Source organism: Carlito syrichta, unplaced genomic scaffold (assembly GCF_000164805.1).
Source record: "Carlito syrichta isolate Samal-C Ts95f unplaced genomic scaffold, Tarsius_syrichta-2.0.1 Scaffold121030, whole genome shotgun sequence".
Taxonomy (NCBI): Eukaryota; Metazoa; Chordata; class Mammalia; order Primates; family Tarsiidae; genus Carlito; species Carlito syrichta.
Window position 1 is genome coordinate 82555 of NW_007065126.1, and position 14746 is coordinate 97300.

Sequence of the window (14746 nt, forward strand, 5' to 3'; positions counted from 1 at the left end):
ACCTCGTCTCTACCATAAGTCACAAAAAACAAAACAAAACAAAAAGCCAGCCGGGTGTGGTGGCGTCTGTCTGTAGTTCCAGCTCCTCGGAAGACTAAGGCAGAAGGATCGCCTGAGCCCAGCAAGTCGAGGCTACGGTGGCCATGAGCGTGCCACTGCACTCCAGCCTGGCCGACAAGAGTGAGACTCCAACTCCAAAAAAATAAATCTGTATGAAATGGACACCCTAAATGCCATTTTAGAGATTAGAAAACCGTTACCTAAGGAAATGTCAAAGGATGATTTTGGGGGGGGGGTAAAATCATGACTGTCATACAAATATGGAATAAACACATGTCAAATATTTAATTTGACTCATTAATTAATAAAGGAGCCAGTAAGTTGTAAAACTGGTTCAAAGAAGAACACAGAGAACAGACACGTATACAGGCAATCGGGAGTGCGAAGATGAATTTCCTATTAGGTGCAAGTCAGGTCACTGCCTATGGAGCAATAGTTAATTGCATCTTCATTGTATAAAATGTATTTGTAGCCGGGCTCGGTGGCTCAGCCTGTAATCCCGCGCTTTGGGAGGGTGAGGTGAGTGGATTGCCTGAGCCCGCGGGTTCGAGACCCACCTGGGCAACTTGGCGAGACCTCATCTCTACAATAAATCAAAATATTAGCCGGGTGTGGTAGCACGTGCCTGGAGTTCCAGCTACTTGGAAGGCTGAGGTGGAAGGATCGCCGGAGCCCAGCAGGTGGAGGCTGCAGTGGCTGGGAGCGGCCTCTGCACTCTAGTCTGGGCGACAGAGTGAGACTCCAACTCAAAAAAAAAAAAGTATTTGCATCTCCATGGGCAAGTATCATTTGCATTACTATCCGTTTTCTACAACACACAGAGTTGTCAAATAGCTCAAGGAAAAATACAGACCTTTCTAGAATCAGATAATCCCTGGAAGGGTCTGTAGCAGGATTTTTTTACAGAGAGGCTTCCTTGCCAGGAAGCAGCGTTTATTTGTACTGGCACTGGTTCAGCAGATTTACATCCAAAGGCTGAGCCCTGAGCACAGTGGGGCGGACGTTGCCTAATACACTGTCTGTTTCCCCTCCTTTACGTTCTAGTTTGTCTCCCTTATTAGGCAACGTAATGGCAATATACATTTTGATTGGGTATCTCACAGCATAGGGTTGTAGCAGGGTTACACGTGGTGCACTGTGACATGGAATGAGTCACATTCCTTTTTTCTCTTCTGGGAAGCCCTTTATCTCTTTGTTCTAGGAAGGCCCCTACCTCAGGTCCTCTAGACAACCTATAGTGAAATTAAATAATGCCTTCAAGATTTCACAACTGCTAAGTAGAAGATCTGGAATTCAAACCCAGTCTGCATGTCTCTGTAAGTTCAGACTCGTTCCTCTGTGTCACGTCGCTTTGGGGCCGGAAGAGTGCTTTTCGGCAGAAATTGTGGCACTGACTCATCACTGCATTTAGGTAAAAGTCTCTGGTCTCGGGAATCTGCATCAGAACCTACAGCAATGTTCTGAAGAACTCCAAAGCCTCGATCAATCCTTTGCCACCTCAGAGTCTCGTTCTCTATTCAAGTGTCTCCTCGGAAGTCTTGAAGGGCTTGGAGCCTGGCCTGGGCCCGGGGAAACCGTAGAAGAGTCTCAAGACTCCCACCGCACCCTGTACCTTGAAGCAGACGAGGAGACCACCGCAGCTTGGCTTTAGTCAATTCTTGGCTTTGGCGGTTTCTGAACGCTGGTACAGCCGGATTATACCTTCATCATGTAACTGCTTCCAGACGTCTCGCTCTAACTTGAAGTCATGGTTTATGTAAAAGATCAGTCGTTTCCATGACTTATCATAGTAGTGATCAGAAAAGCGCTCATGGCCCTCAGTGATGAAGCCATAAGCACTCACCTGTGTGAAGGTGGGAGGAGAAATAGGATCTGTCAATGCTGTCTCCAGGCTTCTCCTGGACTGTGTGTGTGTGTATGTGGGGGCAGGAGGGTGTCTCTTTATCCTGGTTTCATCTCTAGGGGTCTGGGTGCACACGCACACACCTGCGCTCATGCCCTCTCCTTCCCTGCCAGAGGTGTGCACCCAGCCCAGCCATCGTCTCTTGCTGAACAGACCCAGAACTAGCCCCAGAGCTGCTTCTCCTGAAGTAGAGCCTTACCTGGTCACAGAGATGAAGGGCGGTGAGCAGCAGGAGGGCCCCTGTGGTGGGGCGGTATATTCTCCAGTGGACAGTGTCTAGGGTCTTAGACCTCAGAAATCTGAAATATCCCAGACCCCCAGCCATTAGGAGTCTGCGGAGGATGAGATGGGCCCTCCACGTGCTTTCTGTTCTCACCTGTTCTTCATGTATCGGAGAAAGTCTGGGTGCAGCAGCAGGTATCTGTCCAATTTCAGTGCTTCCTTAAAAGCTTCTAGGGGCCTTTTTCTGTGGTTAGGGATAGGTCATTCAGGCTCAGTTCTGTTACCTGGCCTGGTGTGTGGGCCAAGTCAGGGTCACGGGCATGACTGGCACCCATCTCGAGGTGAGAGCTAAGGTTGACCCCACCTGTCCAGTTTTTGTTTTGTTTTGTTTTGTTTTAGTTGGAGTCTCGCTCTGTTGCCCAGGTTGGAGTGCAATGGCTGGGCTTACGGCCACCACAGCGTCAGCCTGCTGGGCTCCAGCGATCCTTCCGCCTCAGCCTTCCAAGTAGCTGGAATTACAGGCATGCGCTAACATGCCTGGCTAATTTTTTTCATTTATTGTAAAGATGAGGTCTCGCCAAGTTGCCCAGGCTGATCTCAAACCTGCAGGCTTAGGCAATCCGCTTGTCTCGGCCTCCCAAAGTGCTGGGATTACAGGCTGAGCCACTGAGCCTGGCCTGTCCCGTTCTTTATAGCCGCTTACTACATAGCTCAGACTGGGGCAAGGGGGTGGGGGGAGAGCAGTGGGTACCTGAACCAGAAAAGGTTCTTTGCCACCAAGGTCTGATTCAGAAGTAGTGCTTCCAGCCACTCATAGTCCCGGGTGCCTTCCAGGAAGTGCAGGTAGCGGATGTCCTGAGGACAAAGTACAGTGAGTGACCCAGAAGTACTGCCTCGAGGAGACCAGGGGCCGGGTGGCCTGCCTCTGACTCCAGACTGCCCACTGGCTGTTCTCTGGCCTGTCTGGCCGTTCTCCCTGCTCTCGTCCTCATGGGAAGGGAGCCTGTACCAACTACAAACTCCATCCAGACACCGGATGCTCACCTGCCTTTCTGACCTGAGCGCTCCCTCATCCAGAGTCCAGGTGTAGCCAGGCCCACTCCTCTTTGCTCACCTTCCCCAGAGGCACGTTCTGGAAACCCCGATTGCCCAATATAAGAAGTGATTGAGTCAGGGAGAAGGCAGTAAAGCCGTAGAAGGAAGTCCGAGTACCCACATCCTGTTCATAGCCTTTAATGACAGCTCCGCTCAGTCTGTATAGAAAGACAAAACCAGACAGAACTCTTGAGCAGAAGAGGGAGATTCATGTAGGTGAGTGGGGAAAGGAAGGAGAACTAGGGGAGGAAGCGGTTGCATGCTGAGATTTTCTGGAGAGCCCAGGAATTCCACCCTCTAGATGCAGGCATGGGATACCCTGCCAGGCTCTGAGAAGAGCCCATCCCTGCAGGAGAGGACCTGGAGAGGGGAGCTTGGGGTGGGACAACTTACCGGAACACGTAGTCATGCCCGTCTATCTCCCGGCCCACGTGGGAGTTGTTCAGGATGCCCCCGTTGCCCACCACGGCACAAGTGATGCACCGGGACCTCCCGGGAGGGAGGTCGGCCAGGAGCAGCTGCTGTTGAGACACTGGAGGGAAGCGTGCCACGACGTTCTGCACCACTAGAACAAGGGGGGCTCCATTCAGAGCCCTGGAAGGGACAGGAGTCCAGCCCATCATTTCTCCCAGGTCTGGTGGGCCCCAGGGAAGAGGCAGACCAGAGGCAGAAAGCCAGCTGCCCTCGCCTTCACTGACTGCTCACCCAGTGGCCTCCCCCAGGGGAAGGGAAGGACTCACAGGAGTGATTGAGTTCCATGAAGCCAAAGGGTGGTGAAAAGTGTTCCAGGCGGTTCCATTCACTCTGGTTGAAGTTTCCAGAGTCCAGGAAGAGAGTGAGGTTGGGCAGAAAGAGCTTCTGGAGCCACGGTGACTTGGAGGCTTTGACCTTCACAGAATCAGGGCAGGTCTGCATGCAGGAGGACAAGGTCAGGCAGGGAGAAGCCTAGGAAGGCTACGCGCAGGGGCTGGGCCTCACGGGATGGAAGGCACTGACTCTGCTACCTCTCAGTCCTATTCTCTCCCATCTCCATTGTGAGGCCCGCTGTGGTCCTGAGCGTTCCAGGGAAAGGATGTTCTTGGCCCTCAAGGCAAAAGCACCTTTGTAAACAAGCGTGAGAGGAGCCGTATCCTGTGAATGTGGCATGTGTCCCTCCGGCTGCCAGTGCAATCGTCTATGTGTAAACATACATGCTTTGTGAGCATTTTTCTTCTCTCTTTTTTTTTTTGAGTTGGAGTCTCACTCTGTCGCCCAGACTGGAGTGCAGTGGCCGCTCCCGGCCACCGCAGCCTTGACCCACTGTGCTCCGGAGATCCTTCCGCCTCAGCCTTCCAAGTAGCTGGAACTACAGGCGGGCGCTACCACACCCAGCTAATTTTTTGATTTATTGTAGAGATGAGGTCTCACCAAGTTGCCCAGGCGGGTCTCGAACCCGCGGGCTTAGGCAATCCACTCACCTCAGCCTCCCAAAGCGCGGGATTACGGGCTGAGCCACCAAGCCCGGTTTTTTGTTTTTTTTTTTTTTTTGAGTTGGAGTCTCACTCTGTCTTCCAGACTGGAGGGCAGTGGCCGCTCCCGGTCACTGCAGCCTTGACCTGCTGGGCTCTGGCCATGCTTCTGCCTCAGCCTTCCAAGTGGCTGGAACTACAGGCACGCGCTACCATGCCCAGCTGATTTTTGATTTATTGTAGAGATGAGGTCTCACCAAGTTGCCCAGGCGGGTCTCGAACCGCGGGCTCAGGCAATCCACTCACTTCAGCCTCCCAAAGGAGCGGGATTACAGGCTGAGCCACCGAGCCTGGCTAATTTTTAATTTTTTACAGAGATAGGGTTTCACTATGTTGCCCAGGCTGGTCTTGAACTTCTGGTTTCAGGTGATCCTCCTGCCTCGGCCTCTTAGTGCTGGAACTACAGGCGTGAGCCTCCATGTCTGGCAGTATATACACATTTTGAGTGCTGTCCCTCCATGTAGGTGCATGTGAGAAGGACCTCGTGGGTGGGTGTGGTTAAGCTCAGGCTGTTTTTCTTAGGATTGGAAGAGAGTGAAGGTGGTGGAATTGGCTTTGCAGGAAGGACATTCCTAGGGATCAGGGCTGGGCATGAAGTTGGGGTGTTCTTGTCTGTTAGTCCCTGTTCCCCTGTAGGGGGATGAAGATTCAGGTGTCCAGCCCCAGAGCAGATCACATTCTCTCACCCTGGACTGGTGACCTCCAGGCCTTCTCCAGGGGTCTCCAAGGCAGGCCCCCGCTCACCCACACCTGCCCATGCAGTTCAGACCAGGATTCTGGGGCTGCCTTCTCCTCCTCCCCTGTTTTGGCCATCTTGGGAAGGAGGGATGGATTGGAGCAGTGCAGGGCTGAGCTCTGCTTCATCATGAGCTCGGGGTGGAACGAGGCAAAGTCTAAAAGCAGTGCCTGGGAGGGGAGGGAGAAGGTGGGGGTGGGCTGCCTCTCAGGAGGGGCCTTGGAGCAGGGAGCTGCAAGGGAAGGGCTGGTGGCAGAAACTCACCGTCTGGAGGCCCCCCACGTCCAAGCTATATTCTTCCTCAAAATCCCACCGAGGCTCAGACTTGAAGTTGGCGGGCTTCAGTCTTTGGTCTCTCTGTGTGGTGGGACCCTGGAAAGGGGCAGGGTGTGGGGTGGCCTGCGCTTTCTTTCCCTCGGGTGGGACAACTGCTGTGGGCATTCCTTTCTGTCCCAGGCTCATTGGCACCGCTCCTGCGGTGGTTGGCCTTGTGTCCCGACCTCCTGGAGTGAGCATCTTTGCTGCGGTTGCTTCTTTGCCATGATACTTCACAGCCACTGTCTTTGTGCTTATCAGCTTCTTCAGCTGGTCCCTGCTTCCTCTGGTTGTCTTTGTGTTCTGGCTCTTCAGTGACAGCGCCTCTGTCCTGTTAGAGGCCGTCCCCGTGTCTTGGCCTCTGGGTGACAGTGTGTCCACTGCAGTTTTCTCTTTTTCTGGACTCTTCAGTAATGTTGTCTTTGCTGTGCCGGGCCCCTTGCCCAGCTCCTCTGGTGGTGCCCGGTTGGCCTCTGTTCTGCTCTTTCCAGCAGTGTGGGCTGTGGCCTGGGGTTGTGTGTTGAGGGTGCTGTTCTCTGGCACCAACTCTGCCTCAATGGTTTTCCTCCTTCCCGTCACGGGCACCTGGGACTCTGGAGACATTTCAGTAATGCTCTCTCTATACTGATACCTATGGACAGAGATAACTTTTGATGAAGGTTGAAGATTGTAGAAATAGGTCAGAAGCATAACTAATATTTATTCTCGTGCCTTAAGTAGACTTCAAACAGTCCCCGTAGGGGACGACAGGAAGGTGCCACACCATCTGCTACCAAGGATGACACTGCACCCTTTGGCAAGGAGTCTGGAAAGTTACCTCCGACTAATAAGGCAGACTTGGCTATAGCAAGGAGTTTGGGGGCCTAGACTGGGTGCCAAGATAAGAGCCAAAACGTTTCTCCAGGCACCTCCACGGGCGGTGAAGTAAGCATGGAGAAGCAAGCATGGAGGGAGCGGCAGTGCCAACCCCCATGCTTACTCCTGGGCCCCAGTGTACACTGCCATTCTGGATTGTGAGTTCTGAGAATGAGTTTGTGTGACCCTGTCCCGTCACCTCACATCTCTGTGATTCAGTTAACCTTTTTGTTTTCTGTTAATGAAGCAGAGGTAACCATGGTAACCCCATTTACAAGGGAGTGGAAGAGACACTCCACTTAATTCACGTAAGGATGGAGCTGCCAATCTTGATTTTGAAAGGTCTGCCTTAAAGGTTTATTTCAAACAGAGTCATGAGTCAAATCCTGCCTAGAAACTAACTTTTGCTCCTTGGCATTGATAGAAAAAAATACACACTCAACACTTACTTGTCAAAATCCCACCCTCTTAGCCCCATCTCAGACGTTAGACGCTGGAGACTGCAGATGAAAGGCATTTCCCAGCCATAAGCAAGAGCAACTCTGGTGAGAGCCAGTCTGTGAAACAAGGGATTAGGCTGCCTGGAGGAAGTGTGAGCCTGCTGCGAGCCTGAAGGCAGGACATCTGTGGGGCTACCCTGGGAGTGAGAAAGGATCCCGGAGAAGCTTCCCCTTCTGGAGGATTAGGAGTGGGGAGAAGGTTTCAGTCCTGGAAACAGTAAGTGCACGGGGTGGTGAACCTGTAATTACAACATCCAGAGGGGAGGGGGCTGGAGATGGTTCCAGACAGTTAGGCAGGGCGGGATGGTGACCTGCGTTGTGTGTTGGAGTATAGAATTTAGAGTTTATCTTTGTCCACTTGTTCAGGAGGAGTTATTGAAGAATTTTGGGGTGGGGGGAGAAGGAAGGGAGTGATCGGGGAGGGAGCACAGTCTGTTTTGATCCTAAAATCCTTTTTTCAAGCAGTAGTAAAAAATGGATTCAGGGTGTCTGGTCTGACTTTTGGCAGCTCAAGGTTTTTGGCTTCAGGGATTGTATTTATTTTCTTTTTATTTTCTGTGTTTATGTGAGGCTATCAAAAGCATCACTTCATGATGCAATTTAGTGTCAGGTGTTCTGCATGTTCTGTGGAGAAACTGGGATCCTCTGTTCCGCATGCTCCTCTGACTAGACTTTGTGGTGGGGTCTCTGTGCTACAAAGGTTTTAGGGGTATTTCTGGGAGTTGCGGGAGAAGTGATCTTCCTCTCTCCTGATCCTCTTGGCCATTTCCCAGATGGACTTCCTTGGCTCCATCTCTTGCTCCTTACCCCTGGCATTCTAGGCCTCCCCATCTGTCTTGGTCCCGCTTGTCTCAGGCTGCTGCTGTCTGCTTATACCATTCTTCTAAGCTATGTATATAGCCTCACTAAGGCTACATGAAGAAAAAAAAAAAAAGAGCAAGGAATGTGTAGCCAAAGAGGCCTGAGTGAGAATCCTGACACTTCCATTTATTAGCTGGCACGACTGAGGAGAAATCCTCTTCACCTACCCAACTCTTGGTTTTCTTATCTGTAACATGGGTTGCTGCCTTTTGCTTCTGAGGAAGTCTCTTATGAGCACGAACTGACAACATGTACAAAGCACCTGACACAAAATACCTACGAGGATGACCCCCCAAAAACCTGAAATTATCTTTCGGAGGGCAGGCCCCTTGTAGTACAGGTTCCCCCTGCTAGGTAAGTGTTCTAGGAATTCTCTCACATTAGTGTAACAGCTAGCATTGCTGTGAGAGGCTGCATTTGGTTTCAGTGAAATTTTTTTTTTTTGGTGGAGATTCAACACGTTTGGTCATTTCTTTCTTTCTTTTTTTTTTTTTGAGTTGGAGTCTCACTCTGTCGCCCAGACTGGAGTGCAGTGGCCGCTCCCGGCCACCGCAGCCTCGACCTGCTGGGCTCTGGCAATCCTTCCGCCTCAGCCTTCCCAGTAGCCGGAATTACAGGCATGCGCGACCATGCCCAGCTGATTTTTTGATTTATTGTAGAGATGAGGTCTCGCTGCCCAGACGGGTCTCGAACCCGCGGGCTCAGGCAATCCACTCACCTCAGCCTCCCAAAGGCGCGGGATTACAGGCTGAGCCACCGAGCCCGGCTTTGGCCATTTCTTGGTACCTGATTTACAAGAAAACCTGCCCACACTGCACTGAGTGTTCAGCAGTTTTTGACCAAGAATGGCATGGTCCCTGGGCCCCACCCTTCTTATTCACCTGATCTCACCCTGAGTGACTTTCTTTTTGTTTCTCTGGATGAAAAAAGCCCTCAAAGGAAAAAGTTTTTCTGATATGGAGGGGGTGAAACAAACAAACAAACAAAATGGCAGAAGCACTAAGAGGCATAAAAATCAAGTTCAAAAACTGTTTTGAGCAGTGGAAAAGCATCTTCTAGGTGTATTGCATCAAACAGAGAGTATTTTGAAGGTGACTGAAGCTTAAACATTTTAAAATAAATAAATTCCAGGTTTTTTGGGCCCCCCCTTTGTACTCAACAAATATGTTCCCTCCCTTCTCACTCCCACTGAAATTCTCCTTTCTCATTCCCAGTCCATGATGGACAAGCTGGAGATCCACTTGGCCTGGTCTCAAACTCCTCTGGTTACTGCTCTTTCTTTTAGAGACAGGGCCTTCCTCTGTCATCCACACGGGAGTGCAGTGGCACGATCATAGCTCACTGCAGTCTCAAACTCCTGGACTCAAGAGATCCTCCTGCCTCAGCCTACCTAGTAGCTGGTACTACAGGTACATGCCACTGTGCTTGGCTAATTATTTTTTGTAGAGATGGGGGGGGGTCTCACTTTGTTGCCAAGGCTGGTCTTGAACTCTTGGCCTTAAGCCGTTCTCCCACCCTGGCCTCTCAAAATGCTGGGATTATAGGCATGAGCCACTGTGCTTTGCCTGGTTGTTGCTTTAACATCCACTCTCCAACCGACTCAAGTTATTCACTCTTTGATTCTGTAAATATTTATTGAATACCTCCTTTGAGCATAATACTAGTAACTAGGCCTCGGCGATACACTTAACCAGACGTATCCTTTTCCTTGTGGAGCCTAAGATAAGAAGGGGATGATGTGTCATCACACAAATAGGCATCAAGTTGTAATTAGGAGGTGTGTTAGGAAAGGGGTGAACATGAAAACACACCGTGGAAGGGAGCCTGACCCAAGCTCCACCTCCTGCATTAATGTGGAAGCTAAAACTGTACAAGGCGTCAGATTCATTATGTTTTGGGGGTTGTATTTGTTCAGAGCAATATCATCTCTTTCTTAAGTTACAAACTTCAAGGAGGCAGAAATCATTCTCAGTAGCCCTCACTACCATCTTACTGCATGCCATATCACATCCCATCAGTGCTTTCAAAAGACTTCCTGAAGCAAAAGGAAATGGATCCAAACAAAAGCTGTATAGGATTTAAATATGTACCTAGTACCAACAAAGAACATCTCATTCAGCAAATGTTTACTTAATATCTACTCTACACGGTGTGCTGTGTAAGCCTGGGAATGCACATTTGAATAAGGCCGCAGACTTTGATCCTATGTGATACACAATTACTGTCATTAGACACAGAAGACAAAAGAGATCTTTCATTACTGGAGGAACTCAGGGCTGGCCCACAGCAGTACATGAAGCAGACAGGTTACTTGTGTTAGCCCTTCTTGCTTCAGGGCCTCCTGCCTGAGTTGTGGCTAGCCCTCTTGGTTGATACTGTATTTCCAGCCTTCCTCAGTCAGAAGGAGACACATTTGTTCATACCTTCCGGGTGGAGCACTCTCTGTTCTGAAACAGGACGAAAACCTAAATTCCCTTAAGAGTGTCAGAAAAGGGCTGGTGGCTGGCAGTGTGTCCTTCTTTCTGACCTCCCAGAGATCCTTCCTCCTTGAAACACACATTTTTAACTGGCTTTGTGCAGAACATACCTCTGCCCTTGTTATATGACTCAAAGAAACAGCTCAAATGAGAGATATTTCAGACCTGAAAGGCCAGGGGGCAGGGGCAGCACCCTGAATAGGCTAATAGCCTTCAAATCTTAATTCTTTTTTCATTTTCTATTTTCCATCAAGAAAAGAAAGAGAGGAATTTATCATAAGGATAGAAAGTGTCTCAAGGAACCCAAGAACGAGAAGTGGCCTGAAATCAGGTATCATGCTCTCTGTTCTCACCTCTGCTTCCTCTGAATCTGCTCGCTTCTTTCTTTTTCTCCCTGCAGACCAGCTTCCTCTGCTCTTCAGCAGAGGTGGTAAATGGCCATCCCATAATACCTACTCCAGAGATGTTGACTGTCTTTGCTCCCAATTTTTCATTCTTGGGGGAAAGACTGTGGCGCATCTCCATCCCTGTTCAGGCATCTGGGTCACACACTATGTGACATTCTGGGGCCCACCCTGTGCATGGAAGAGGACAGTTTCAAGAGAAAGAGGGGGTTATTGGCTCATGAGCCGGGCACACACCCACAAAGTGTCCATCATGAAAGAATACTGTTCAATGCAGAGTGGAAGACTTATGTTAGTCAAGAATATATTCTTTTTTTTTTTTTTTTGAGTTGGAGTCTCACTCTGTCACCCAGGCTGGAGTGCAGTGGCACGCTCACGGTCACCCAGTATTGACCTGCTGGGCTCCGGCAATCCTTCCGCCTCAGCCTTCCAAGTAGCCGAAACTATAGGCGTGCGCCACCACACACATCTGATTTATTGTAGACACGAGGTCTCGACAAGTTGCCCGGGCTGGTCTCGAGCCTGTAGGCTTGGGCAATCCACTTGCTTCAGCCTCCCGAAGTGCTGGGATTACAGGCTGAGCTACCGAGCCCGGCCAAGAATATATATTCTTGATCAATTTGTTCCACATTTATTTAGTAGAAAGACTTGCGTGCTTTGAGGGTAGAGATGAGGCTCCCCACTCACCTTTGGTTTGACAACTAAGCGTGAGCTCCAAGCTTGCGTGGGCCACTCAGCAAAACAAAAACCTAGTTATTCACCTGGTTTAGCACAGGCTCTTGTTACCTAGTGAAGCCTCTCGGTGGATTCACCCCCACCTCCACTTCCCACCCCCCAAACCTCAAGAGGCCTGTGGACGTTTCCAGACTCCTGTAGCTTTCTGCCAAGAGGAATTCCGATGAATGTTATTCCCTCCATTTTGAATGATTTCATGGAGGTAGCTGCCTGGGTGGCAGGCATCTTAACATGGCTGCTGTGGGGAGAGATGATGAGGCTGGGGTGGTCTCCGACATTACACATCTCAGGCCACAAAGCATGATTAGCTGGCCTTCTACTTAGTGGGCATGTCAGCCCTGAAAAGACAGGGCATTCCTCTCCAGAATTCTATTTAGTTGGGCGTGGTGGCCCACACCTGTAAACCCAGCACTTCCGGAGGCAAAGGTGAGAGGATTGCTTGAACCCAGGGGTTTGAGACCAGCCTGGGAACTTGTCAAGACCTCGTCTCTACAATAAATCAAAAACTTAGCCAGGCGTGGTGGCGTGCGCCTGTGGTTCCAGCTACTTGAGAGGCTGAGGCAGAAGGATTGCCTGAGCTCAGCAGGTCGAGGTTGTGGTGGCCATGAGCATGCCACTGCACTCCAGCCAGGGCGAAAGAGTGAGCCTTCAACTCAAAAAAAAAAAAAAAAGGCCGGGCTCGGTGGCTCAACCTGTAATCCCACGCCTTTGGGAGGCTGAGGTGAGTGGATTGCCTGAGCCTGCGGGTTCGAGACCCGCCTGGGCAGCGAGACCTCATCTCTACAATAAATCAAAAAATCAGCCGGACGTGGTAGCGCATACCTGTAATTCTGGCTACTCGGAAGGCTGAGGCAGAAAGATCGCTGGAATCCAGCAGGTCGAGGCTGCGGTGGCCGGAAACGGCCACTGCACTCCAGTCTGGGCAACTGAGTGAGACTCCAACTCAAAAAAAAAAGGATCCTATCTAGAGGCTAGAAAGACTCAGTGACTCCTGGAAGGACTATTCCTTCTGCAAATCTACAATTGATTGATGACTCATTTAAGTTTATAGACAGTTGGAGCAATAACCCAGGTGTTGACAAAATTATGTATCATTTAATTCCCTATAATTAAATATACCTATGATTGCTAGGGATGTGGGTGTTTACATAGGCATTTACTTATTTTCTTCTTCTTTTTTTTTTTTTTGTTGGAGTCTCACTCTATCCCCCAGACTAGAGTGCAGTGGCCGCTCCCGGCCACCGCAGCCTTGACCTGCTGGGCTCCGGCGATCCTTCCGCCTCAGTCATCCAAGTAGCTGGAACTTCAGGCGTGTGCTACCACGTCCAGTTAGTTTTTGATTTATTGTAGAGGTGAGGTCTCACCAAGTTGCCCAGGCGGGTCTCGAACCTGCAGGCTCAGGCAATCCACTCACCTCAGCCTCCCAAAGGCGCGGGATTGCAGGCTGAGCCACCGAGCCCAGCTACATTTATTTATTTTCATGCATGGTATTTACTGAATGCTCAAATTGTGTCCATATGCTGAGTGCCCTGTATTCATCTTGTTCAAACCCTGTGTAGTCCTGACCTGTGGGCTGGGCTGGGGCTGGGGAGAGCTCTTTTCTTTTAAGGACCTCTAGTCCAGAGGGACAGGCAAATTAATCATGGATAGCATCCAAGCAAAAGACATTTTCATTTCATAATCCTGACATACTTAGGAAGTAGAAATAGAAAATATTGTACTTAAAAAATAAATTCATTGACTGGATGTGGTGACTTATGCCTATAATTCCAGCACTTTGGGAGGCTGAGGTGGGAAAATCATTTGAGTCCGGAAGTCCAAGACCAGCCTGGGCCATATAGTGAGAACTTGTCTCTACAAAAAAATTTAAAAATTAGCCAGGCACGGTAGCATGAGCCTGTAGTCCCAGCTACTTGGGAGGCTGAGGTGGAAGGATTGCCTGAGCCCAGGAGGTCGAGGATGTGGGAGTTGTGATCATGCCACTGCACTCCAACCTGGGTGACAGAGTGAGTCTCTGATTCAAAACATAAATATAAGCCGGGCTCGGTGGCTCAGCCTGTAATCCCGCGCCTTTGGGAGGCTGAGGTGAGTGGATTGCCTGAGCCCACGGGTTCGAGACCCGCCTGGGCAGCGAGACCTCATCTCTACAATAAATAAAAAAAAATCAGCTGGGCGTGGTAGCACATGCCTCATTCGGCTACTGGGAATTAATTCCGGCTACTGGGAAGGCTGATGGCAATCTAAAGAGATAACAGGCTTCAAGGCCATTAGTCAATAATATTTCGTTTATTGCACCTTAGTACTTAAAGTTGGGAAATCAAGAAATAGCAGGATAGGCACATTATTTAGAAATATGAGTGGGAAGTACCCAAAGGAACAGCAAAGAATGAAGTAGTTACTGAGAGAGTCAAAATCCGCACGAAAGGAGAAGACATGTCACCTGCTCTATTTTGGTGCAAGTCTTGTAGTACTATTTGGCTTTTAATTCGTGTTACCTTAATACAAATAAAAAATTAAAGAGAATCACTGAAAACCGAGACAGCTTATTGAAAATTCTATGAGAATTTGAAAACACAATGCAATGTTTATCCTGCAAATATTTATTAATATATGATATGCCCAGCATTGAGAGCTACCTGTTAGGGATTGAAGTTAAAAAAGCTACGGCCAGGCTTGGTGTGGTGGCTCAGCCTGTAATCCCAGCAATTTGGGAGACTGAGGTGAGAAGATTGCCTGTGCCCAAGGGGTTCAAGACCAGCCTGGGCAACTTGGTAAGACCTCATCGCTACAATAAATCACAAAAACAACTAGCCAGGCATGGTGGTGTGCGTCTGTAGTTCCAGCTACTTGGAAGCCTGAGGTGGAAGGATCACCTAAACCCAGCAGGTCGAGGCTGCGGTGGCTGTGAGCATGCCACTGCACTCCAGCCTGGGTGACAAAGAGTAAGACTCCAAGTCAAAAAAAAAAAAGCTATGGCCACTGGTCTTAAGAAGTACATAGTCGCCGGGCTCGGTGGCTCAGCCTGTAATCCCGCGCCTTTGGGAGGCTGAGATGAGTGAATTGCCTGAGCCCGCG

General features: G+C 49.9%; 1 protein-coding gene across 2 annotated transcripts in view; it reads right to left on the minus strand.

Annotated features, from left to right (window-relative positions):
- Positions 1–1711: 1711 nt before the first annotated feature.
- ST6GALNAC1 (ST6 N-acetylgalactosaminide alpha-2,6-sialyltransferase 1) overlaps positions 1712–14746 on the minus strand; it is a 22152-nt gene continuing 9117 nt past the window's right edge. The window contains exons 2-9 of one of the 2 annotated variants that reach the window (XM_008048204.1): positions 5789–6470; positions 4021–4189; positions 3674–3845; positions 3300–3438; positions 2937–3040; positions 2340–2429; positions 2163–2262; positions 1712–1903 (exon numbers count right to left, since the gene is read on the minus strand). In XM_008048204.1, coding sequence (XP_008046395.1) covers positions 1712–1903; positions 2163–2262; positions 2340–2429; positions 2937–3040; positions 3300–3438; positions 3674–3845; positions 4021–4189; positions 5789–6470 — 1648 coding nt within the window. The remainder of the gene's footprint in view (positions 1904–2162; positions 2263–2339; positions 2430–2936; positions 3041–3299; positions 3439–3673; positions 3846–4020; positions 4190–5788; positions 6471–14746) is intronic. The other variant, XM_008048205.2, reaches the window with a different exon arrangement.